We start from the raw sequence: 25,201 nt of genomic DNA on the forward strand, positions 1-25,201 counted from the left end.
AATATAATTTTTACATTTCTGTTTTGTCTGTAGTCAGTCATCCAGGTCAGAGTTTTTCAACCAAGTCCAGTTGCCCTTGATTTAACATTCCATGAATACATTTATGTTTGTGTAGAGATTAAACAAACAAAACTGAGCCTAGCTAGCTGTTTCCCCCTGCTTTCAGTCTATATGCTAAGCTAGGATAATCGCCACTTCAGTTCCAGTTTTAACGCGCATACTTGAGTGTGGTATCACTTTTTTCAACTACTTCTCAGAAAGAGAGCAATTAGGGTTATTTTCCAAAAATATTATTATCTTTCCTGTAGTAATAATGATCGGGTCATTGGTCCCATGGTCTGGGTGCAATTTCATATTTGACTTGACCTTTTTGAAGATATCAGTCCAGTAAATGATGGGTAGAGTGTCATCACAATCTGGCAGTAGTGTTAATTGGAAGATGTCTTGAGGTGGCATGAGTCACACTGCAATATGTAAAACTGTACACTTTTCCACTCGAATGAATCAAACATGGCCTCCAGACCCTCTGCCTTGAACGTGTCGATTTCTTCTAAACACACACATTTTCTTGGTGCTACAGAGAAATGTGAACTATTTTTCATCATCATTTCAACTCTTTTTAGTTGAAAATATGTTTGCTCCTCCAGAGTCATTAATGAGCACTCTGCAGTAAATACTGCATAGCTAAATGAGGATGGCTCCTCATCAGTGAATAAAGTGTCTGGGGCAAAAGGGAATGGAGTTCGACTATGTTCCAAGATGCATCAAGTCAAGAAGCTGTCAACCTCTACTTGCTGTGGAAAAAACGTTCTCCCTCTCCCTCTAGGTCATTAGCTCTAGCTGGTCTCCCCGTCACACCAGCCTTTTTTTAAACGGGCTGGTGCCCTGGCCACATGAGCGCTGATCTGGGACCATGTCAAAGCCGTCACACTACATAGAGCCACGCCATCAGTTCCGAGGCTGAGTCACCGGAGCTAGTCCATTACGTGACTTTTCACTGCTATGGGAAGATGGACCCAGTCACTCGTGTCATTTAATGACGCCCCGTGGTATTTCGGCACAGAGAAGAAGAAGAGTTGTGAGAACTATACCGACACCTTTGTTCAAAACCAAATCTCTCGTATGCCATTTCATTCCTTCGTGATACGATGGAGCTTGATCCATGTCACATTACAGTTACAAGATCTGCAATTCAGAATGATAGAGGAGAAACAAAATGACTGTGTCCAAGTTCACTTTGTAACCTTTTCATAATCTGTCCTAAAGCCGATCTTTTTTTTACCCAGCCAGCCTCAAGGCAGCTGCATTCACCATCTTTCCTCTGATAGTGCAGTAGCCAAGCATTTTATAATGAAATGCCTGTAAGGTGACAGATAAGGCTCCTCTCATACTTGTCACTCAGCGGCTTTGCCCCGTGGAAACTTGAAGCGCAAATCCAGGGTACATGACAGGTGAGTCAGGCTTTTCTTTAGAATGGCAGACGAGAATGAAAGATTGAATCGTATGTTTCTCAAAGTGCTTGTGTCACCACAGCGAGATTACATATTGGCCCATTCACTAACCCTGACACCCACTCACCACAAGTATCTGATATTCACTTCATGATGCATTCAACATTAGCATTCCGACGGTCTTCTTTAGATGACTGTAAAAGAAATCAAAGGGGGGCTAACATCAAACATCTGACCCTTTATCTTGGTATTTGCTTATACAACTGGCTGCACATGGCTATGTAGCTAAAAAAAAAAAAATCATACATCTGGCTAATCACAGCGAGTTTATGTCTAATTTAGAGATGCACACACTCAAAAGGTAGACATCAGAAGAGGAATTTAGCACATAATTAGACTGGCAAACCCCCGCTGGTTTAGCTGATGATTTACTGTAGCACCTTGCTGATGAGCTTCCCTGGAGAGCCTCTCCAGTTGTGAAGATTCAGCAGTGTCCACCCATAGTGATTGCTCGCATCATGGCAAATTCCTTCCAAGCAAGAGAGGGGGTCTTATCTCCAAAGTATTTGCAGGTCAGCAAAAGTTTCACGTTTACGATAATCAAAACTCTGCACTACAATCGACAGCAGAAACACTCCTTCCCCTGGCCCATCCTGACCCTATGTTCTTTTTCTACTTAGCTCCACAAGAACAACCACCAAGGTCAGGCTGTAGTAGTAGTACATAGAGAAAAGGTGTGTGTGTGTGTGTGCGCGTGTGTGTGTGTGTTGTTGTTAAGGGTGCTAAGGCCAGGTCTGTGGCTTGATTTCATGGACTTGGTGCAAGCACGACAAGGTCAACATGATGTTGTCCAGCTGGCACTGAGCAAAAAGTCAGGTGCTGCTGATCTTGTTTTTTTTCTACCCATGTTGCACTGCTGATGTGGCTGCTAGCTGCTGGCTCCAGTTCACTTTTCCAGCAAGTTCAGACAGAGGAGGAGGAGGCTTTGTGTAGCCTGAAAGCACCCCAGTGCTCCCTAGTGGACATGCGCACATGAACGAACGCACACCCTAACATGCATGAGCACTGACATGCAAAAAGACTTTTCACAATTCACACAAAAAAAGGAAATACACCCCAAATCTTAGCGTCAGTGGTCAGGTTTTCAGTTGAAATTGTAAAAGTCCAGCATTTACGATAATTACAATCTTAGAACATGCTAGTTATGAATGGAGATACTGTACCGAGTAGTGAGGTTAGTACTAGATCGACTTTTGCAGAAAGCCAGGAAACATGAATACAACATGGTTCTGAGCAGAGGTCAGAGTCCCATGAGGTAATATAAGCCCACCGGCAAGCTGCTGTGTGTACAAAACAAATGGGGAAGGAAAGTGGATTAAAACAACCCTGTCAAAGGTCCTTGAATGTCCAACTGAAACAACTGAGCCAGAGGCTACAGCACTGAAGGTAAACAGAGAGGTGTGGTGGATGATACAAGCAGTTGGAAGGAAAAATAATATTAAACCCACAACCCAGTTTGAATGATTACTACTTTTGAAATATTTGAAGAAAAATAAAGTAGATTTTGAAATATGAATATACATCCATTTATTAAAATGCTTGGTACCAAACATGGAGTTATTAAGGTCGCCAAGGAGATCATGTTTTTAGGTGCTGTTTGTTTGTTTGTCAGCAGGATTATGGACTTCTTGAAACAGCAAGACCATTTCAGAGCAGATCTGAATCACAGGGCAGATACAAAAATTTTGGCAACATTGTGATGCAATTGTAACACCAGTGTCTATGGCAAAATTAACTGAATGATATGCCGCATCAAAACATACAACAAAACATTACTGCCACCTCATGCAGCAGGTATGTAAGAAATAAGCAATCAGGGATGGGATTTTTCCCTATCAATCTGGAATTCCGGATTTTCAAGTACAAAATAAATGCACAGCTGAGATGAGGCGGCTTCAGCAAGGCAAAACCATGTTTTGGCATACTGTAATTTAAATAGTTAGGGAAATATATCCAGACATAGTGGTTATGCTTGCACATTAAAGGATACTTTAAGGATAGCCTTGGCATTTTCCAAGTCAATTGTTATACTACTCACATGCCATATGTAAATTGAAAGAGTAATTGATTGCTGTAATTGTTGCTCTGTTCCAGACTGTGGTCATGAACAGGTCCCCTTGTGCTGTGAGTACACTCACATTCTAAAGTTCAAGCTAATATGAGGCTGCAGCAGTCTGAGTTAGACAAATTGACTGGGTGTCAAAGTTACTGTTTTCCGTCAGAAATTCCCTATGTAAGATTCCCCAGACAGTTTCCTTGCAGAGCCATTGTGGAGAGATCAATCCTGTTACTCCTCAGTTGGAACACCAGTAATAAATCTACACATGCCTACCAGTACGAAGGTACCGTCTTGATTTGGCTAATGCAGGGTGCTGAATGAACTCGTAATTATTCCTCTTCCAGTGGAGTTGTGTTATCGTTCACAACCAGTACAGAGTATAGGAATGATTATAGTGACCACTAACTGTTTCAATGTACACAAGTATTTCAAGATAGACTTGAAAATATCTTAAACTGTTCACCAGGGTTATTTTCAAGGACAGATTGGAAGATAAACTGTCTCCAGGCGTCGATGAGTTCAAAACAGCGTTGGCACCACTCGGTATTCACTTCCAGCCATCTCATCAGCTGAACAGGTTGCACTTCCATTCATTGAGCCGGTCAACCACTAAGCATGCTAGGGCTTGTGAGTTTTGCTTGGGAAAATATCTGAATCTTTCCTTGGAACTAACCCTGATGAGAACATAAAACAAACTGTTTTTACAGGCTTAGTAGTAATCTTTATAACTAGTAAATTAAATCTGACATGTAAAATCAGTGGTGTCCCTTTTATGTATGGCTTTAAGCGTCACGTCTTAAAAATGAAAACTTAAACTGAAACTTATTGAATTTTGCCCCAGCTGATATGGCCAGATGGCTGTTATAAGTGACTGTTGCTTAACCCAGCCAGACTGAAACTGTTTGTAACCCCACAAGCAAAGGTGAAGTTGTTCATCAAACTTTTCCTCAGTGCACTCCTCTCTGCTCTAGCTGTGAAGATAAGCCGTCTCTAGGCATTGCTGAGTTCAAAACAGAGCTGGCACCGCTCAGTATTTACTTCCAGCCATCTCAGCAGCTGAACAGGTTGCACTTCCATTCACTGAACAGGTTAAGATCACTGAGCATGCTGGGCCTCGTGCTCCGATAAGCCACAAACAGTGTCTTTCATGGCACTGCTGTTCTGCCTCCTCTGTCTGTGTACCCCCTCCCCAACACACACATAAACACAACCAGCCACGCCACAGGTAGAGGTGATACAGGGCAGAATCGACATGCCAGCCTCCACTTGGAGACGTGGATGGAGAGGGTGGGGATGCGGGGGTATGGAGGTTTCAAGGGATAAGCGAGTTCAGTGAGAAACTGCTCTTCCTCGCCCTTTCATGGCGAATCATATCCCATTAAGTGGGTTTTGTCCTGTGATGAGGATGCTGCTGGTGCTCCTCAACAATCCCATTACAGATCATAAAGGGAGCTGGGGATGTGGCCTGAGAGCACTCAGGCTTCTCCTCAAAGGCAGCCAGGCTTTGTGTGTATAGTGACTGCGCCACATCTGTTAATGTCTTTCTAACTCCAGGTGAATGTTGGGAGATTTTCTTCAGACTCTCCATGTTCCTGTCTGATGCTTCGTGCTCAGTGGTTAGCGTCACAGGGACTGGTTTGATTTAGCTCAAGTGTGAGTTTGGCTTAAGCTATGTGAAAAGCAAGAGGAGTCTGACAACAGAGAAAAGCTTGGTGGAAGTGCTTCACTGGACTGGAAAGAAAATGGGTGTGTTACACTATTCATAAAAAATGTCTCGTTCTTGCCATCTTTATACATCCTTCTTTCCTTGGATTTTTGTCCTGCCATCTTGCCAGCAGTCCAAATATTGTAAGAACTGAAATTAAAAGTTTACAACACTCCCACGCCACACACTTCCACACTCATTAAAGCCTCACTAATCAATATTTTTATATTATGCTGCATTAAATTGTGAAAGGGGTCACTCGCAGTGATGAACCCAGAAAGAAATACCATCCAACTCTGCAGTTCCTCATTAGCTCTATGGAACCTTTAAGTCTAGTTTTGAATCATTGTTTTGGTTTTCTGGCTCGCAAACCCTGTTCTCATTAACCTTGTTTTAAGCTGTACCAGATAAGCCCGCTGTTATGCAACCTGCCCTGCACCAAACAGGAGACGAATAAAGTTAGCAACAAGCTGGAGAATACAGTGGTGCATCTAGCAGCTAAAGAGACGGACAGGCTATTTTCTTCAGGAGGGCTTGGATACCAATACTGAGTTAAAAGGAGAGTGAATATTGAACTTCATCAGGTGACTAGACAAACAACTCCAAATTAATGCTAATGCTTCATGGCTGCAAAAAGGTTTGCTAGCAACATGCTAAAATGTTTTTTGCTTGTTCTGGTGTCGTCAAGTGGCCAAAACAAATCAATGAATGCAGCATTAAGGTCCAATGAAACACTGCTCCAAACTAGTGTTTTTCTTTTTAAGTTCATTATCTACACTGTTCAGCAACAACCACAAACAACAAGAGATATATTTTATGTATATAATAAAGATTTTAAAGTGGAAGAGTTTTAAAGCCTACATATGTCCATGGCTTCACATGTCACTGTTTACTCAGTTCCTACCTTTGCTGTGCGTCATGCTATGCTAATTAAAATCCGACATACATCTAGAAAAAGAGACAATTTGAGACCAAACTGAAGGCAAATTATTGTCACAAGTCTGTTTATCTCTGTCTCCTGCTTTCATTCACTTTCCTTCTTTCTTTCTCATTTCCTCCCTGTTAGTCACTGACAGGAAACGAGTGAGGGAAGAGACGACACAAGCGGTAGGAATGACAGGTGGCCACACATATCTATCAATGAGACCTCTTTTAATGAGTTTGTATGTTTCTCTTTGCTGGAATACTAGACAGGTCACTGAAAGTCAAAAGATGACTTACATACACTAAGATGACACTGGACCAGAAATCCTCTTTTGCTTGTGTGTTATATATTGCGTATTTCCTTGTTGATTCCTGTCTAAAGGATCCACAGCTATACAGGCAATGAATATCATCCTTCGTGATTCCTTTTAGCCAAACATTACACAGTAATTAGTTAGGTTATTTTTAAGTTGTTCAAAAATGCGACAGAGAAGTAAATCATCGCTGAGCTTTGAGCAAACAAACATTGATTTTAAGATCATTGTGAAATAATTGCATTTGCAAATCATGTATTTACAATATACTTTTTATAATACTAAATACATAGGTGGGTTTACATAGTTTGATGCAATCCAGCACAATAGCCCTATAGCTGTAATTTGTGGTGTGTAGAATATCTTACTACAGTATGTAACTTTGACAAAAGTGTGACCACTCGTTTATGCACATCATTTGTTTCTCTCATTATGGAAGTGGAGCATCCCGGGGTGTGAGCCTCACATTCAGCTCCTGTACAGTATGCATTCCTGTCCACACCTAGCTCTGAGCCAAACTCCTGCACCAAGGCCTCTTATAAGCATCACCATTAATCAAACAGGCAGCTTGCGGTTTTTTGAGAGAACAAGCAAGTGGCATAAATAACTAAAACATCAGGGAAAAGGAGGGGGAAAAAAGACAGTGCTGAATAAGAAGTGAAAAAAGGAAATCACAGCCAAAGTCACCTTGAGTCCAGCTAATTTACAATACAGTGACACAAGCATTAACTACAATGAAGGTGATTAATATCGTAAAAGGCATTAGTTGTTGTTTACATTGTCAAGGTGTTTATTCGTAGCTTCCAATTTGGCAGGCTTCACATTTTCATATTTTATGTTAAGTATGGCCGACTACAGAATACTAACAGCTTGTCTTTCTGGGCAACATTGGAGCGCCCTGAGCTCTTGAGATGGAGCCAACTAATGTGAGGGCCGGTGCAGAGGCCATACATATCGCCAGCTAAGGCAGACAAATAAATGATTTCTTCACTTCCTTTAAGTCAAGAAATATTAGCAGTCTCATTACACGCTGACAGCAGCCCTGGTGAATGTGACTGTCATGAATGTATTTGAGCAGGTTCAGGGGGCCATCTCATTAAAAAGCATTCATTTCCAACCATTCACACTGGACATGGTGATGCTGAGAATTGCTGTTTTCTTAACTCAGTGCCAGAAAAGCATAGAAAGTCCTTCACTTACTTCATGAAGGCCTACGTGGGAATAACTCAAGTGAATGTGCATGCGGTAACTGTCAGAGTGGTAATGATATCATTGCTGTACTGTACTCAGCTCAGTTAAGCAGCACTGATTTTGAGCACTGAAAATGGCAAAAAAAAAAGTTCCAAGGTGTTTATATTGCAGAAGCTGTGAATGCCTGATTATTAACATTTGTAAAGAGGCGAGAAGCTACTCCTGAGGAATCTGACACACTCACCACTGCCGACTGGGGAGCAGGTTTCCTCCTTTCATTTTGAACGCATCGCTCTCTCACCTCTACATTGCGTCTACAACCGCTTTGTCATGAAATCAAACCTAGTTAACAGCTAACACTGAGACACATGCACTTGATCATGCCCAGTGCAACTTGCAGTATTGATCAGCTGGCCAGTGCCTCAGGGGTCCACCGGGGTGTCACGACACGCCCCCGTCTCCGTGAGTGAATTGATCATACAAATGCATAAATAATAAAGTGGCATGTCATTCTGACTTCCCATTGATTTCCCCATTAGCAGCTGATTGATACAAGCTTTAAATGTCAGGAAACCCATTGATTGTCACAAGTTCACACACTCACTCGCAATGTCATGTCACCTTTCCTGTGGCTCTACAGCCTTCCACCTGGATGGACTAAATTAAAGGTCAACAGCTGCACTGTGTCATCAAGCCGCATTTAGGCTGTGTTTACACACACACACTGCAATGTTTACTCCTCTGGTTAAATGCACTTGGGAATGATATCACTCCAACATCATCACCCAGCATTTCTCCCTATTGGTCCAAGAGGTGAGAAAATCTGGATCCACAAATGATCACTCTGAAATGCAAGGCACGTATTAGCATATAAGAGAAAAGGCTGGAAGGTTTAGTGTGCCAAAATGCAAGGAGATCATAACATAGTCTGGGCTGGCTTTCAAATAACACTAAAACATTTGATTATTTGCGGCTTAATTAATCCGCAACAATTTTAATAATTAATCATCGATCATGTTGAAAAAATTGCTGTTTCAGCTCTCTAACGCGTGGATTTGCTGCTTTGTTTCTTACTGTTTCAGTACAATCAGGACAGGTCACCAGTGTGTCACATGTCTAACATGCACACACTCATGACCATTCACACTCACATTCACACCTATGGGACAGTTCACCTGACCCGCATGTTGATGTGCTGTGTGAAGTGACAGCACTAATCTCTGCCATGTCATTCCACCCCTCCCAATAGTATTTTTTGGAACCAAAAAATCTAACTAAGGCTGCAACTATTATTATTATTATTTTCATAATCAATTGATTGTTTGATTCTTTCCTTGATAACTCAATTAATCCCTGTGTCTATAAAATGAAAGTAGAGAAAAATACCCATCTTAATATTCTATAGCCAAAGGCAGGGTTTTCAGATGTGCTTTTTTGTCTGACCAACAGTCCAAAACCCAAAGATATTTATCTATTACTATCACATATAAGAAAGAAATGCCACATCCAGTATATTCATATTTTAGAAGATGGACATTGGTAAGGTGATGTTTGGCATACTGAATTTATTAATTGACTGTTGTTGGGTCTCTTATTATTATTATTATTATTATTATAATTATTATATCTAATTATTCTTTTTTTTTAAGGCATCTAATCCTAATTCAGATTCATCTTCATGTTTTTCACCGGAACAAACACGCATACAAAATATTACAGCAAAAAATAGTCCATCTTGTTTAGCTCAAGTTCATATACTCACATATACTACATATACTTCTTCAAATAATCTTAAATAATTACATTACTAAAAACATTAAAGAGCTCAATATAAAAAAACTCTTTAGGTAAACAAGTAAATGAAGGTAAACTTTTCTGCTATGATTTGGTTCAACATACAAGGCAAACCTCACTCTTTTACACCCTCAATAAAACTATTGTAACTTCATCTTTCAAGGAGAAACCTCTTCCAAAAGGGCCACAAGCAATACAGGGTAAACAAAATACCGAGCGTGTAATCTCACTTTCTATAATTTACTGTTGACTTGCTTTAAGATTCAGAAGAAATTACAATATCTGCCTAATGGCTAAAACATCCGCACACTAGGATTCTGTTATAAGCCTCTAAAAGGAAATAGCAGATTGGGGTTCTCAACAGAAAATCATGAGAGTGTGTGTTTGCATTTGGGGCAGAGCTGAGGGGCAAACATGGGGAGGAAAGCCCCAACACACACAGTTGCTCCTCTTACGCATGGTGGTAGCGGTGTTTTCCTTCAGGGCTTCAATCAGATCCTGTTAGGTTTATGAAGACACTCTTTGCTAATGATGTGCCAAGGAACATGAACATCTTAAAGAGCTCGGCAGCAGGTATGTGCAGATTAATGAAGCAGAGGTCCCCGCTTCCTCCCGCTTCCAGTGCTGAGACCATTTATGATTCTCTTGCAACCTATTTATGGCATGGCTTGGTGAACATAACAGAGGTTAATAAAGTAGAGGTCAACTCTTTATCACACCTGCCCAGCACTGTTTCCCCCTCTCCTACACTGTAGCTCATCGAAGCATTTCTCATTAATGATCTTCCCCATAGGGCAAGTGAGCATAAATGTACTGTGCAGAGTTTAATGCCTTGATTCCCATAGGCACATTTGCCTGATCGTCAAATTATTCCGGGTGCCATGGTTGGTATTTATTTCATGCTAATAGCCAGCATCTTACCGCAGGCTGGAAAAACAAGTGTAGTGCGCACATTACACAGAAAAATGCCAAACATTGGCCAGTCAGGGGTGTAAAAAAGCTGATAGAGCAAGACAATCCACGCTGGAGCCTTGAGTTGAGTCATTTTGGAGGAGGGAGTGTGTGACGCTGGCAGGGGGGAGTATGTGTTATAGGAAGGGGACATAATGGAGGGACCACAGATGTGTGTACAACTGTGTGTGTGTGTGTGGTGTTAGAGGCTTGTGTCTCTGTGCATCAACAGCATGTAAACACAGTTGTGCCTTGTAGAAACACATATTGTAATAACTGCTGATGATAATAACTGCAACTCTGCAAATATGCAGCAGCATGGTAATCTCGTAGAAAGCAGTAGGCATACAGAGTCAGATTTCCACCTGAACCAAAGTGTAGACTTCTGTCCGTCTCTGTTACTCATGACAATTGTCACTTTCTTCCTTTGCTGAACATCAAATAAAAGGAAGCAAAAGCTCCATCTTAATACAAATGAACTAATACTGGCAATTTGAAAAAGCACAAGTTACATGGCATTGTTGTAGTGAGAATAAGGCAAGCACCTGCATATCACATACACTTCACCACTGGTAATTTCCAAATTTGACCATCCATCCCTTTTCCGTACTCACTCATTCTGCTGAGAGATGCATGGGCTGGAGCTAGGGTTTGGCAGAAAGCTTTTCCAGATTGGTGTGGAAGAACTTGACCGATCCGCACAGAGCCCTGACCTCAACCCTATCAAACACTTTTGGAATGAACTAGAACAGAGATTGCGAGCCAGGCCCTCTCGTCCAACATTACTGTATGACTTCACAAATGCTCTTCTTAATGAACAGGCAAAACTTCCCACAGTCAAACTCAAAAATCTTGTAAAAATGCCTTCCCAGAAGAGTAGGAGCTCGTATAGCTTCAAAGGGCGAACCGTATCCATTAATGCCTATAGATTTAGAATGGGAGGTCACGAGAGTAATGTATAGGTGTCCCAGTAATTTTGTCCATATAGTACATAGAAATATATCTAAGTGTCACAATAATATTCTTAAATTAAATGATCTTATCCTAGCTGACATTGAGCGATCAATCCACTCACACAGGCGCAAATTTAGCTGGCCGGCATGTTGATGTGATGTGTGAGGTGACAGTGCTAATCACTATGACATCATGTCAATCTTTATTTTAAACAAAAACACAAAGCAAAACATTACTGGGCATAAAGATCAGTGGCGTTTTATTAGGAGGAGACTTAATGAGAGAAACGAAAGATCTACCGATGTGCTGTATGTTTTCATGTAAATGCAAACCTTTTTATTCCATTTCAAGCCTAATTTTCTCTCAATACAGAATTATCATATTCCCATGACTAGCTGTTTTTTCACAATAGAATAGAATAAATAAATAATATGTGTGTGCCTACTTTGGTGAAGTATCCTCAGGTGATCATTACTTATTAACCTAATGTAGGTTAGTAGGTTTTCTAAACTAAGTTAGAAGTTGGTCTAAATCTACATTTGGGTATTTTAACCACATTTTTAAAGCAATGTAAAAAATTTATACAGAGCAGCTTCAGTAGAAATAGTTTTTACTATAATTTAAAAAGCACTTGTTACTGTAATTTCTGACTTTCAACCTTTTTGATTTTGGAACTAGAAATTAGCATGTTAGAATGATGATTACACTGCTACACATCAAGCAAAAATGACAGATAATAGACTGAGACCATTTTTACGACCATGTTTGTCACATTTATGGATTCTTATCTCCACCATGCACTGATATCATGCACAGATTCATGTTGGTTTTATCAAATCAGAATATACAGAAAGTGTGCTTTCTCTATTAGGTTTTGTTTTAGTGTTGTACAAATACTGCTGCTATTTGTCCTGTCATCACTGCAGTTTGACAAACAGCCACTGTGGTTTCAAAGCTACTCTCCATCATGGCAGCTTTCAAATGAATGGATGCCCTTATACAGTATTTCCTTGCTGAGGCTTCCTCCAGGAAGTCCCTCGTTGCTTGTCTGAGCAGCAGACCTACTTGATGATTAAAGACTTAATCAATTTCTGGGTTACGTGAGAATGAAGGATGGAGTAGATATAAAATAAGAGAAATTAGCATGGATGTAATAAACAATGGATGGCAGCCTGTTAATTCCAGTGAGAGCTGCACACTTTTCACTCCCTTGCCAGTAATACACACATATTAGTGTGCACTAATGGCTGAAGTTAAATTATATCTTGTTATCTCATCTCTCTGTTGCTTTTTAGATACAATGGATCTAAAGTTTCAAAGTTTGAGGGCTTTTAGAATAGTCTTCAGTTTTAGAGCCATTTCTTTTGTGATGAAAGTGTTTGGCAAAAAGAATGTTTCTCAGTTCAGTTGCATTATATGGTCACATGGTGGTTCCCTCTGTGACCACTTCACCAAAACTGTTGCACAACACAGGACACGCTACTGCATATCCAGGGACAACAGAACAAGTCCCCCAAATTAAAGGACAAAATAAGTTCTTTGTAAGGGCACTCCAGAACGACACAGAGACGCATTTTCTGATTTGATGCCCCAGTCAGCAAGATGACATCACTTGTCTGTTCCTTCCTCCCAGTTTTCACAGTTACAAATCACTGTACCAAAGATAAAACTGTTCTGATCTTACACAACATTGGTTTAGTTAGGTAGACTAAGAACACCTCTGAGGTTTTAATGACAAAGTAAATAATCCAGCTGAGTTCCACACTGAAAATTCCTCTGCCAGCTTCCCACCTACATATGCTACCAACTGTGTTGGTTGGAATGCCTGCTGGGAGCTGCAGTGGACATTATGTCAATGTAGAAGAAATGAAGAACTACGAACTAGACAGCAATGTTTAGGTGTGGGTACTATTTTTCTTCTATCTTTTTGGATATGATTAGCCACAAAAACAACTTTATTATGCCAAGGAAAAGGTTTATCTGAAATGACTGATGGTGTCATTTTCCTTGGGAGGACACTCTTACAGAAACACAACACAGGTAGTTGAGATTTTGGAGCCTTTTGTACTTCCAAAACTTTGTTTACAAAGTGTAGGTCTGCTGAACACAAAGGCTGGCTCACCAGTCACACAGTTACATACATTCTCAGCTGGATGCTATACAGAGTACATTTTATGGTTCAGTGTTTTGTTAAAGAGAACCACAATGGTTGTGACGAGAAAGGGAAAAAACGGCTTATGTAAAAAACCAAGACAACAGGGGGGCTGGCTTCCCACCTGCAAACACTACCAGCTGTGTCATTGGAATGACTGCTGGGAGCTACAGAGGTGGCACACTCAGGTGCTTTTCTACCACTGCTTCAGCTGTATAAACCATGTTTGTGTGTGTTTGTGTGTGTGTTTGTGTTTGTGTGTTTGTGTGTGTTGTGTGTGTGTGTGTGCGCGCCTCTTTGCATTAACATTCACAGCTGAAATGCACTGATCCTACCTGTTATTACAACAGACTATCGAATAGCTTGGCGAGTTGGAAAATTGAATACAATTCTACAGCCTTTGCAGTCACCAGACCTCAACCCAGTTTCACACACCTATGGAAGATCTTGGACCATCGTGTGAAACAATGCTCTCCACCACCATCTCAATCAAACCATATGATATGATTTACACTTTCATCTTCACATCTATTTAGTGATGTATGGGACTGTCTGTAATGTCACCCACCTGTACGCCATGCTATAATTAAGAATGCAACCAAAACCATGATGTAGTAACCAACACAAAATGTAATAACTTATTGCAGGGGGGTTTCTTCCTCACTGTATCAACTGCCAGCTGTGCCGGGCCTCTGCTTTGCTTTTGTCTGATAGGTTCCATTGCATTTTTCTGGGCCAGCCTCCCTCATCAAAGTGATTAAGCAATTACACTGATTGTGCCGATGCTCAGAAGAACGAGGGAAGGACCCTCGAGTATTGAGTGCTAAAGCTTTCTTGGAGATAACGCTTAATTTGTGCCTAATCAAAATAAAGCCCGTTCTCTTCAATCTCCAACCTTCCTTCAGCACTGGGTGGCTCCGGGAATTGAGAAGGTATCGTTAATGAGAAACTAATGAAGGCGAGGGATCCCTGCTGCGGCCTTTTCCAAGTTAAATATCATTTCATATAGGCCTTATGCAATGTACACACATGTGTATCAGGCAATGAGGTACTTTATCTCTTTCCTTCCATATTAAATAATAATTAACATCTCAGAAGTGATAAGCCTCTGAAGATGCTGCACATAGGCCTACCCTACCCTGCATGGATCCCAACTGGAAATAATCAAAGTGTTTGGGAATTAAATCAACACGCAGTTCGTCTGGCGGCGCTGCGGTGGGCATCAATAATGAAACAGGAGTCTGCTGGAGAGTCCCCTGGTTCACAGCATCAGACCTTAATGCATGGATTCCCTAAGTGTTATTTTCTTCTGACACACTCACACATTCCTCAGTCATCATTTTCCCATCAGGACATTGCAAATATCAGGTCTTTCTCTATGTGCTGACATTTCTTCACCCGCTCTTTCACCATGACATCCAGCCAGAGCACACGCAGCACGCATAATTAGGCACACTGGATTCAACATCAAAAATGTATCACAGCCACAGTCACACCCCTGACCGAGCAACATGAATTAGGTCTGCTGAGTGGTGCATGTGTGTGTGTGTTGTGTGTGTGTATGTGTGTGTGTATAGAGTGCATGTGGGGGCGTGAGGGAACAACATGGGGAGAAGTGAGAGTGAAACAGAGGGAGGGATGGAAAGAGTGGAACTTACCCCGGGAGGATATCTGAAGGAAGAGGCGGGGGTCTGCAGCGCGTATGGCTGCGGTGTACCGATCCTCTATCCCGGGCACCTGCGCCTTCTTCTCGGGCATGAGCCGGACCCTGAGCCGGCCCCCCTCTGCGCCGAGCCACCACTCCAAAATAGTTGTGAGGTCCATTTCCAGGGTGAACACCGGGGCCTCCTCGTACACAGACAGACCTCCGCATCCCGTCTTGACTATATCCTCTCCGATTTCCACCACAACTTGGTTTGATTTCCTGCTGGCTTTCGTCAAGCCCAATTTCAGAACTTTGGACAGCGGCCGCTTATGGAAGAAGGGGAGCTGTCCATTGGTAGACATGTTCCCCAAAGCAGAGTCCGTAGCCGACTTGGGGTCCACAAAAGTAGATATGGTTTTCTGCAAAGGTATGCAGTGCATTTTCAAGTTTGCGCGCACCGTGTAACATCCGCTGTAAGTCTGGCAGTCGCCGTTCAGGGGTCTCTTTATGAACTCCGCCAGGTAGTAGCGCAACAGCGAAGGGACCGCAAAATCCACAGCCAGTGTTTTCCTCTTGAGCCTGGAGTTTATCGTTTGGTTCAAGTCTCTTTTGCCCCCGGTTTCCCCGCTGCTGCCGCCGCTGCTGCTGATGTTGCTGAAGCCGGCGGTGGGGAGATCCAGCCCCGTTGTGGTCCTTGGTGAGGCGCACTGCAGCCCAGTAAGAAATGCCGCAGAACAAACAAGCAAAAACAATACCCTGGTGTTCATGGTTAAATAATTGGAGTCGTTCTTTAGGAGAAGCACCCCTTAATCCCACCGTTCACAGCTTCCTTATGTGCTCTTGTCACACACGCAGCTCAAGATCACAAAGTGCGAATCGATGATCCTGCGGGTCCCGCGCCTCTTCGCCCGTGCGCACCCGTGGCGAGGCGAGAGGAACTGGGTTTTACATTGGTTTCCCACTCACTGTTGCTGTCCTTCCTTCTTCAGACGGAAAAAGTGCCATTTCCCTCTCTCTGTTCCCCGCAAACACACATACGCAGACGGGCACGCACACGCACCTCCAGACAATACCTTTTATCACCGGTGCGAACCCAGCGAGTCGCTCTCTGGGACGCTGATTGATATGCCGGTCGGGTCCGCTCCCGTGGCTTTCAAAGACTCCCTTTCTCTTGGCACAGTTGTGACGGCGGTACAAGTGGTCTCTCTGTCAGCAGCGGGATGCAGCGTCGCTCTCGCCCCTCACAACTAAATCATGAATTCACAACGAGTTTGGAGAAGCTGAGCATCGATTAAAGTTTAAAATCTAATCAGATATTACAGTCTTGGCTAATTGAAAAGCCGCTGGCCGTCTCTCGGGTTAACGGTCTGCTCAGGATTTCGGGGCTCATTTGGTTAGAACTGGCTGCTCCGGTCGCCTGTCATGCCAGCACATGCGGTAGTCATTCATGGCTATTTGACGTCAATATATGCACCGTTTTCTCTGAACACGACTCCCTTGTGAAAAAGCCTTCAGTAGTGAGCGCAGGAGCCTCCGCCGTTAAGGACGCGTCTGAAGCACCCTCAGCGCAGCCGTAATGGTGTCTGTATCTTTATTGAAATTAGAAATGCCAGGAGGTATAGCAGCACAGCTCCACAGTTTGTCTCTCGTGATTTTCCAATGAATCACGGAGCCTTTGTGCGTCCGGAAATTGGATTGGATTAGTCGCACTCTCCCGGTTGTGTGCAAATCAAATAGTTTCAGAGGGAGGCCATTTGGGTTGAAGCCCATTTGGCTTTGTTATAACTTACGTGAAGAGGCCAATATGTCCTTAAAACATCAGGGGGCTCTTTTGCCATCCTGCCAGTTCATTTTTCCACACAGACTACCTCCTTAATTGGGAATCAAGGGGTCAAGGTTTGAGGCTTCTCTCTCTTTCTCTTCATCTTTTTCTCTCCAGTCTCCAAAAGTTGATCGGATAAGACATCCGCTAGATGGCGTCAGCACATACTCACACTTCTCAGTTTCACTGACAAATCCATTAATGCTCTAATTGCGCTGGAATTGTGACACTGCCTCATTAACCTTATCTATAGAAGAGTCTATATGTGGACATTTCATATGCATTAATGCATCACGGAATACACAGGATAAAGTAAGGATTAAAATTTTCAGAGAATAAAATCAGATTTGGTCATAACACAACTTTCAATCTTGGATGAACTTTGCCAGTAAAATGATCAGTGACTTCATCAATTTAGATTTCGAAATTTGGTTCCTCCACTCCAGTATGCTGATCCTGTGGTGTGTATGGCCTCATATAATCAATGAATAAATGAGAAATTAATATTTCATAATAGTCAAAAGGTTATTTGTCTCATTCAGCTGGCTAAAATTGTTGCACCGTTATCGGCGGTGACACTGACCGCATTAATCAGATAGGATATCAGCGATGACTTGACCAATACACAATAACTACAGTTACTTTGTCAATTCAACAACAAAAAAAGTGTGTTTTCCTAATAAGTTAAGTAACAATGACATTTACATATTTTTGGATCAAACAAGGCCCTGGGTGGAGATTTTTTGTGATGAAGTTGGAATTTGAAGGTAGTGACCTTTATGTGTGTCTGTCCAGCTGAAGGTAAACTAGGTCACACACAGCTGACATTTGCTGAATCTCTATTCTTTTGAAATGCAGAAAAATAACAAACAGTTTGGCTGATGCCTTCCTCAGTGTGCTGCTCAGTGTTTGTCACAGTAGTGGCAGGTGCACATAATTAAAACAAATCAAGCTCTGTCATGGAAAGGGAAACCACGTGGCATGTGCAGTACATTGACTTAGGAATAGCTGGGGAAAGAGGGGTTGTGTGTGTGCCTGTATGTAAAAACAGAATAGTAAAAATAAAGAAAAGACAACCCGTGTGTTCAGCCACGGTGGCTGTCACTGCACACGCTGACCACCCAGTTCCTCCTCAGTTTATTTCAAACAAACAGCTGATGCTTTCATAAATGTTCTACAGTCTGCACTGCAGCTGACGCTATCCCATAGATATTTTAACAGCCCTGAAAGAAAATTTTGTCTAGAATGACAGCAAATTTTGTGCGACAACAGATATACTGTATTAGTATTTAATGTAATCCCATAATCATTGTTATGGCTATTTTTTTTTTTACTGCTTACAGTAGTCATGGCCTGCTGATCGGAAAACATTAGTTCTTGTTTAAGCCAAGAAATATCCAGGTGATTGTGATTAATTATTAACATGAAGAACTTAACTCAATTTTTGTTGCTCTGCACAATACGACCCAATTCGTTCCCCAATTACTGGTTTGGTACAAATGTATTACCTATAACTACTTTCTGTTTTTCCTGATTGAGAAATTACCTGCTCTTTTTCTCAGGGGTTAATTGAGATGCATTGGTATTAAGTGAATTATTAATATATGTATTATTGATTGCTGCCTTGTGCCTGCATAATTACTTCCCAATAATGGATCTGCCCTTCACAGAGGCTATTCTTCATCTCTATTCATTTTGCTCCCTTAATTTGGACTGTATTGCAATGACTGAAGCTATGTTTGGAATGGGGCTGTATATACACACAGGTACATCTGTGTTCAGCAGTGCAGAAATACTTCAGATTTACAGATTGTGAGCCAAACCTGAAGCTGACACTGCACTATCATCAATTCATTGTCTTGTTTTCTTCATTTCCATTTTCCCCTTCCCAATTCAATTAAATTCAAAAGGTTTTATTGGCATGGCAGTTAAGAAAATGGTGCCAAAGCATCAAAAAATAATTTGCACAGCACACAATAACGGTTATATGAAAATTAATACATCTAAGATTGATTAATGTTTCCACACACATGATTTCTCCTCCTCTTCAGTCAGTTTGCATCTCCTGTCCTAACCTGTGGTGGAGAGCTGCAGAGAGCAGAATATAGGACCCAGAAGCCCACCAGTGAAATGCTTTTTTTTCTTTATACATCATGCATTCTAACCAATATCTGACCACATTATTCAAGACAAGTTATTTTATTCATGGTCACAGAAGGTGAGCAGCCATTAATGGCATGGGAGGGACTGAATAAGGTTGATATGGAGCAGGAGAGGGAGGGAGAAATGGCGACACAGACACTCTGAACTCCATTCAATATCTAATCTGCAATGCTGTAGTGAAGAGCCGCTGGTACAATGTTACATCAGCAGCTCCATTTCTATACATATCGTACATCAATACTGGAGATTCTAATTGAGTCGAGGTGAGCCTGTACGACCAGAGTTTTCAGCTAGCACGTGGCTGAATGCAAGTTTGATTATTTGGGTGCAGAGGCAAATGAACTGTGGAAATGGTATAACCATTCACTGAAACAAGACAATATCGTCTCGTATTTAATAACAGATTAAACACATCGGTAATGGATTTTTAACTAGCAAAACCCAAATTCAAGCATTGTAGCTAACGTTCCATTTTTATCACACTAAATTGATTTTGATGAACAGATATGTCTTCGCATAATTGTGATCCTGGTGAATTGAGAAAGAGAGAGATGAGAGAGTATGGGCTGAGATGAACTTTACTGTGTTAACAGATATTTCTGTATTCTTGGTAATAGCCATGCACTTTAAAAGTCATTTACCAGACCGCCAAGGAAAACTTAATTACTTTCTGATTGATCACTCATTTCCACTTTTCAGTCCTTATGGAGTAAAATGCCTGGATATCCATTACCCACAATACCCCTAGCCTTGAGCACACTTACCAGCTATAGTGTCCATTTCATCTGAAACATGTTTGGTATCCAGCTCACAGGTCAGACCGCTGCAAAAGGTTGGCGGAGGAGGGGTAGTGTGATAAATTACAGACAGATAAGTTCTTACAAAGACCCTTCCCCCCACGAGCACCACTTTTCATGGCGCGCAGTAAACCTCATAAATCAGCATCTGAGTCCCCACAACGAGCGACCCTTTTAGCCAGCATCATCCTACTTCATGGCCCGGTCCGTCCACTTTCTGCATGTCTCATCAGCGTTCCAAAGTTGGTCGCCGCAGACGCCAAGATGGATGTTTGATCACAAAATCCCTCTAGAGCTGTCAATCTGCCTCTCTTCCTCCTTTCTCACAGCTTCACAGCCACTTTTTTCTTTTGTCTGATTTTGCTTTCGTGCATGCACAACACGCGTCTGCAATGATTGAGGAAAGAGCTGCTGAGTCTCACGCTCCCGAGCCATGCATTTTACAACGCCAAGGCGACAGTGGCGCTTCCGTTAGCATTCCCACCTCATGACATTTTTCTCTTAGTTCCATAAATCAAACTCCCAGACCTGCCGAGCTGAAGAAAAGAAATAAGGCTTTTGAAGAAAAACTGAAAAAAAGAGGCTTTTGCACAGAAAATGTTCAAGATTTGGAGAGTTTCCTGTTGACAGCTGTAATAAGAGTTTGGGGCGGTCATTTCTTATGGAGCACGTGCAAAGGTGCAGGGGGTAAACTTTTGATAAGTGGCAATTCCCTATGTAGTGGACTTGAAAAATGTCAGCCTTTTAGCTCTGGTCCACTGAGCCTTCCACATGACCAGCACTCACATTAATCATTGCACTGCAGGGTTTAGCCAGGTAGTTAGCATGTCACTTGCAATGCCCATATGCCAAATGCATAACTCTTGATTTAACTGACAAAAACAGAACGCACATCTAGAACATTTTGGGACAAGTGTGTAAACTGGAATAATGGAACAAATAACTAGACTACGAGGCCTTTTTAACACCCTTGTGTGAACAGTTTGACCTGCCAAATGTCAGATTATAACGTCCACAATTCCCTACATAACCGGGAATTTGATTCAGACAGCTATGAAAAGTGGCCACAGTTAGTTAAACTAATGGCACACATTAGTCTTTATAAAGGTTTAGCTCATATGCCAGCTTCTCCTCGGCAAGGTGTGAAAAAAAGAATTTTAGGTCCATGCAAAGTGGATAATCCATAAAAGGCTTGCAGGAGTAAATGTGGAGCGGGGTGGGCGAAGTTATGTTTTCATCGTGACTCTTTTGACCTGACAAGTTCTGCTCCAAGACTTTTCTGAACCAACTCAGCTGTTTGAAAATTCTCTTTACTTTTACACAGTGTGCTCATGTTTGCCAAACTCCATCTTCTAACAGACACATAAGACAGACGGCGTCTTTTTCTGCCTCTAACCATATGGTGATGCATACCTGCTGGTCCCCTGGTTATTTCTAATTAGCGTTTATAAAATGTAAATACAGTGTTTCAAACTTGAATTACATAAATGCAAATAGGCATTAAAAGAGGCATTTCACTTCTACATGTCAAAGTCAATTTACTAGTCATTAGGAGTACTACTAAGCATGTGTAAACATTTGAACAATGTCTTCAGTGTCTCTGGAGGATTTTTCAAGGCAGAGACTTACTCAAGTGACATTCCTTGAATAATCTTGTTGTAGGATGGGAGACTACAAATCTTTATGGGTTAAATAAAAGTTATATTAAGGTTAGGTCTATTACTGTAGGTACACCTAGCTAAAGCTAATGCAGTTTAAGACAACAGTCCTGCAATAAAGCCAACCCTCATGAAGGTTGTTTGGACTGTTATAGAGAGGTGCTGATTCAATGGTATAATCATTGTAGAGCCTGAAGTTAGTGTTTGGTGTAGTAGATGTTTCTATTATTTTATCCTGCCCATTTATATAAATGACAGTAGATTAAATTTAAATATTACCACATTTAGATAGTATCACCTTATAAAGTTATGTTGTTTAGCAAAAAGTTGTCTACTTACACATCCACTAGACATGGAGCAACATAAGCATTCATTCGTAGTCACGTTTCTGGTCACCTGATGAATGGATGTCCAGTTTTCACTCACCTTTAGCTCTATTTTGGTCTCCACCAACTCCTGAGGGAATTATCCGGCTCATTAGCTGCTCCACCGTGTTTACCAGCTAGTCGCTAACTGCGTGGATTTGCCGTTTGGTGCTGAGCAGGGAGTGTACAGTGGGTGTGAGCTTATATGCTGAAAATAGCAGTTGGCCGTGGCTGAGTGTGAACCAAAACAGTAGAGATGTGTATGGTAAAACTAAGACCATGAGCTAAAAGCCACTCATATGCTCCATAGAGCCGAGGGGAACTGAACTTCTGTGAGCCTGTTCACGTTATATGTAGTCGTCTAATCCATCGTTAATAGAAATATGTTGATTCGTGCAGCTTTAAATAAGGCTTCAGCAATCCACTGCAGAATTTCAATCCTTGCAGTGTTGAGAAGGCTTTGAAACTGCACTTAGACCCTCATGTCTGGAAATTCAATTTACAGAGAATGTTACTGAATAACTTTTTTTTTTTATTTATTTATTTTTTTACTGTATAACATTTAACTGACGCTTTTATCCAAAGCGACTTACAATTGCTATGTATGTCAGAGGTCACACGCCTCTGGAACAACTAGGGTTAAGTGTCTTGCTTGTTGTATTACATTGGTGAATGTGTCAGAGTGGGAACTGAACCAGGGTCTCTCAAACAAAAGGCATGTGTCTTACCCACTGCTCCATCAACCCCCCTATTATTTCAGGAAACTAAAAATAATGCTACATAAAACATCAAAATAATCGTCTCATACACATTGTGAAATTCATCCTCTGGATTTAACCCATCCCTTGAAGGGAGCAGTGGGCAGCCACTGTACAGCGCCCGGGGACCAACACCAGATTGAGATGCCATGCCAGATCAAACGGCACAGACTGGAGAACCAAACATGCTTTTGATGGTGGGGGAAACCGGAGCACCCGGAGAAAACCCACGCATACAACGTGCAAACTCTATACAGAAAGGCCAGGGCAACCAGGGTTTGAACCCGCAACCTTCTTGCGGAGTAGCCACAGCGCTAACCACTGTTCCGCCGTGCTGAAAGTGGTGGAGGGGTGGGGGCACTCATAACCTCAGTATTTCTAAAATCAGTTTGAAAGATATGTGCCTTCACCAGGCAGGTAAACCAGGCAGATTCTATAGAGCACTATCCAGTTGCATTGTGGGAGGTGTAGGATTCATTCTTTTTGGCACTTCACCCAAACTACAGGCAGAGTGTTGGGATGCCTGTGGGATGCCTCTGCTGCATCACTTTTGTTCGCTTGCAAGTCACCCAGCTTCATGGAAGTGCGTCATTGCCGGTGAAGCATTATACCTCCGTCTTATGCTGTAGAGAGGCTACTGAATCATGCTCACAGAAATACATTTAATCAAATTTGTTACGCTTCTCAAAAAGGACTAATTTTGTCTAAACATCTGATATGTTTAATCATAAGTTTGGTGCAGTTGCTATACTTCTGCAGCAACACAATTTCATTAATTTCCATCATTGCAAATTACCAGATTATTCAGTAAATAGATTGGGAATGATATGGTTGAGCTTTTCATCATTTCAGCTCCATTCCCCATTTCTTCACTCAAACCATCATCTCCCTTAAAGCTCAGAGGGAGGGTAAGAGGCTGGAATACGGCTGTGTTTGCCTTATCACTTTATCCTGTTGGCTGGGCACCTCATAATGAATTCATTGCCTCCGTTCGTTCCACTACTTTCGGGCTTTATCGAAAATGTTTAAAAATTGACAAGCTGACCACTTCCAAAGAAATCCATCTTTCCCTGAAAATGAATTTCTACAACCACAGGCCTCCAAAATAATGAAAAAGACGTAGGTTAAAAAGGGGAGCAGCACTCCGAGGTTCTTACAAGAGTGAACTCACACACACACACAAACAATACCTCAGGTGCTTATCATCAGGCATGGGATTAGATCTCTAAGGTTTTATATGCTTAAAGCTTCCAAATGCATCTTTCTTTATGTCAATGCTTATCTCTCCATCTATAAAAGCATTTTTCAAAGGCCTGCTGGCATTTCCTGTATCAATAAGTGCAGTTCTGCCTTTGTATGCTCGAATGTATTTAGCTCAAGGATCATTCATCACCCGTCTGGAAACATACTGCTGATCTGAGGTGGTGCACGCCTGGAGCTTACCTGAGATCTTCAGAAGACAAGTATTTCTCTTTGCTCACCCTTTTGCTGTATAAATGAATACGCGGGAAAAAGACATCAAGATCAGGTTCAGCCACAGCATCAATCATCCTAGTCAATCAAAGTAGTTCTAGTAGAGTCGGAGATTTTGACTAATCATTCAAATCGCAGTTATGGATTGGATGGATGGGCGAAGAAGTCACTGTTAGAACTCTCCTCAATTAGTTAACCATCGACCTGCTGGAGCCTAATGGGCCATTGGCGGCTGGATGGGGAGTACCAATTCAATCTCCTTCACGGATGAAGCATCTCAGGAAAAGGATGGGAGAGGAGAGGGAGCCATCGGGGCCACAGGACGATTTTTCACTGGCCCCTTGTCAATACAGCCTGGTGCTGTGCTGCAGGACGTCAAGGTTTAAAATGATATATTGTCTGAATGGAGTACGACACAGGGCGCGTCCGGCATTCCACTCAATGACATACATCACAGGGGAGAGGTTAGAGGTGAATTAATAGTGAATTATCTGGTGTCAGGAAAGTGGCGGGAGGGTCAGTGTGGAAGATGAATACAATAAGGAGGAGGTGGGAAGACGAAATCAGGCAAACTCACTTTTATGTTATGCCTTTGGAGAGAGCAAACCTTATATCAATGACTCAAGTTGTAAAAGAAAAAAAAGAAAATCTCAGAACAGGGTGGCATTTGGGGTGAAGCGTGGGGAGGGGGCGGGTATGGAGGAGCAAGAAACAAAAATAGACTGCAGCAACGCTACTCGACTGTGTATCTTCAATGCGCTCTTTTTCTTCTTGGGAGAAGGATCAGCTTTTCCCCTCTCTCCCCTTCTTTCCATCTTTCCGTCTCACCCCTGTTTCCTGGTAACAGAAGTATGTGTGTGTGTGTGTGTGTGTGTGTGTGTGTGTGTGTGTGTGTGTGTGTGTGTGTGTGTGTGAGCCACACAAACACAACGACAAAGCTGTGATCCCCGTGCTAAACTCCACAA

General features: G+C 42.0%; 1 protein-coding gene across 1 annotated transcript in view; it reads right to left on the reverse strand.

The window, feature by feature from the left end:
- LOC123979444 (ALK tyrosine kinase receptor-like) overlaps positions 1-15,967 on the reverse strand; it is a 319,164-nt gene extending 303,197 nt beyond the window's left edge. Inside the window, exon 1 of the mRNA XM_046063368.1 lies at positions 15,214-15,967. Coding sequence (XP_045919324.1) covers positions 15,214-15,967 — 754 coding nt within the window. The remainder of the gene's footprint in view (positions 1-15,213) is intronic.
- Positions 15,968-25,201: the final 9,234 nt, after the last annotated feature.

The sequence above is a fragment of the Micropterus dolomieu genome, linkage group LG11 (genome assembly GCF_021292245.1).
Source record: "Micropterus dolomieu isolate WLL.071019.BEF.003 ecotype Adirondacks linkage group LG11, ASM2129224v1, whole genome shotgun sequence".
Taxonomy (NCBI): Eukaryota; Metazoa; Chordata; class Actinopteri; order Centrarchiformes; family Centrarchidae; genus Micropterus; species Micropterus dolomieu.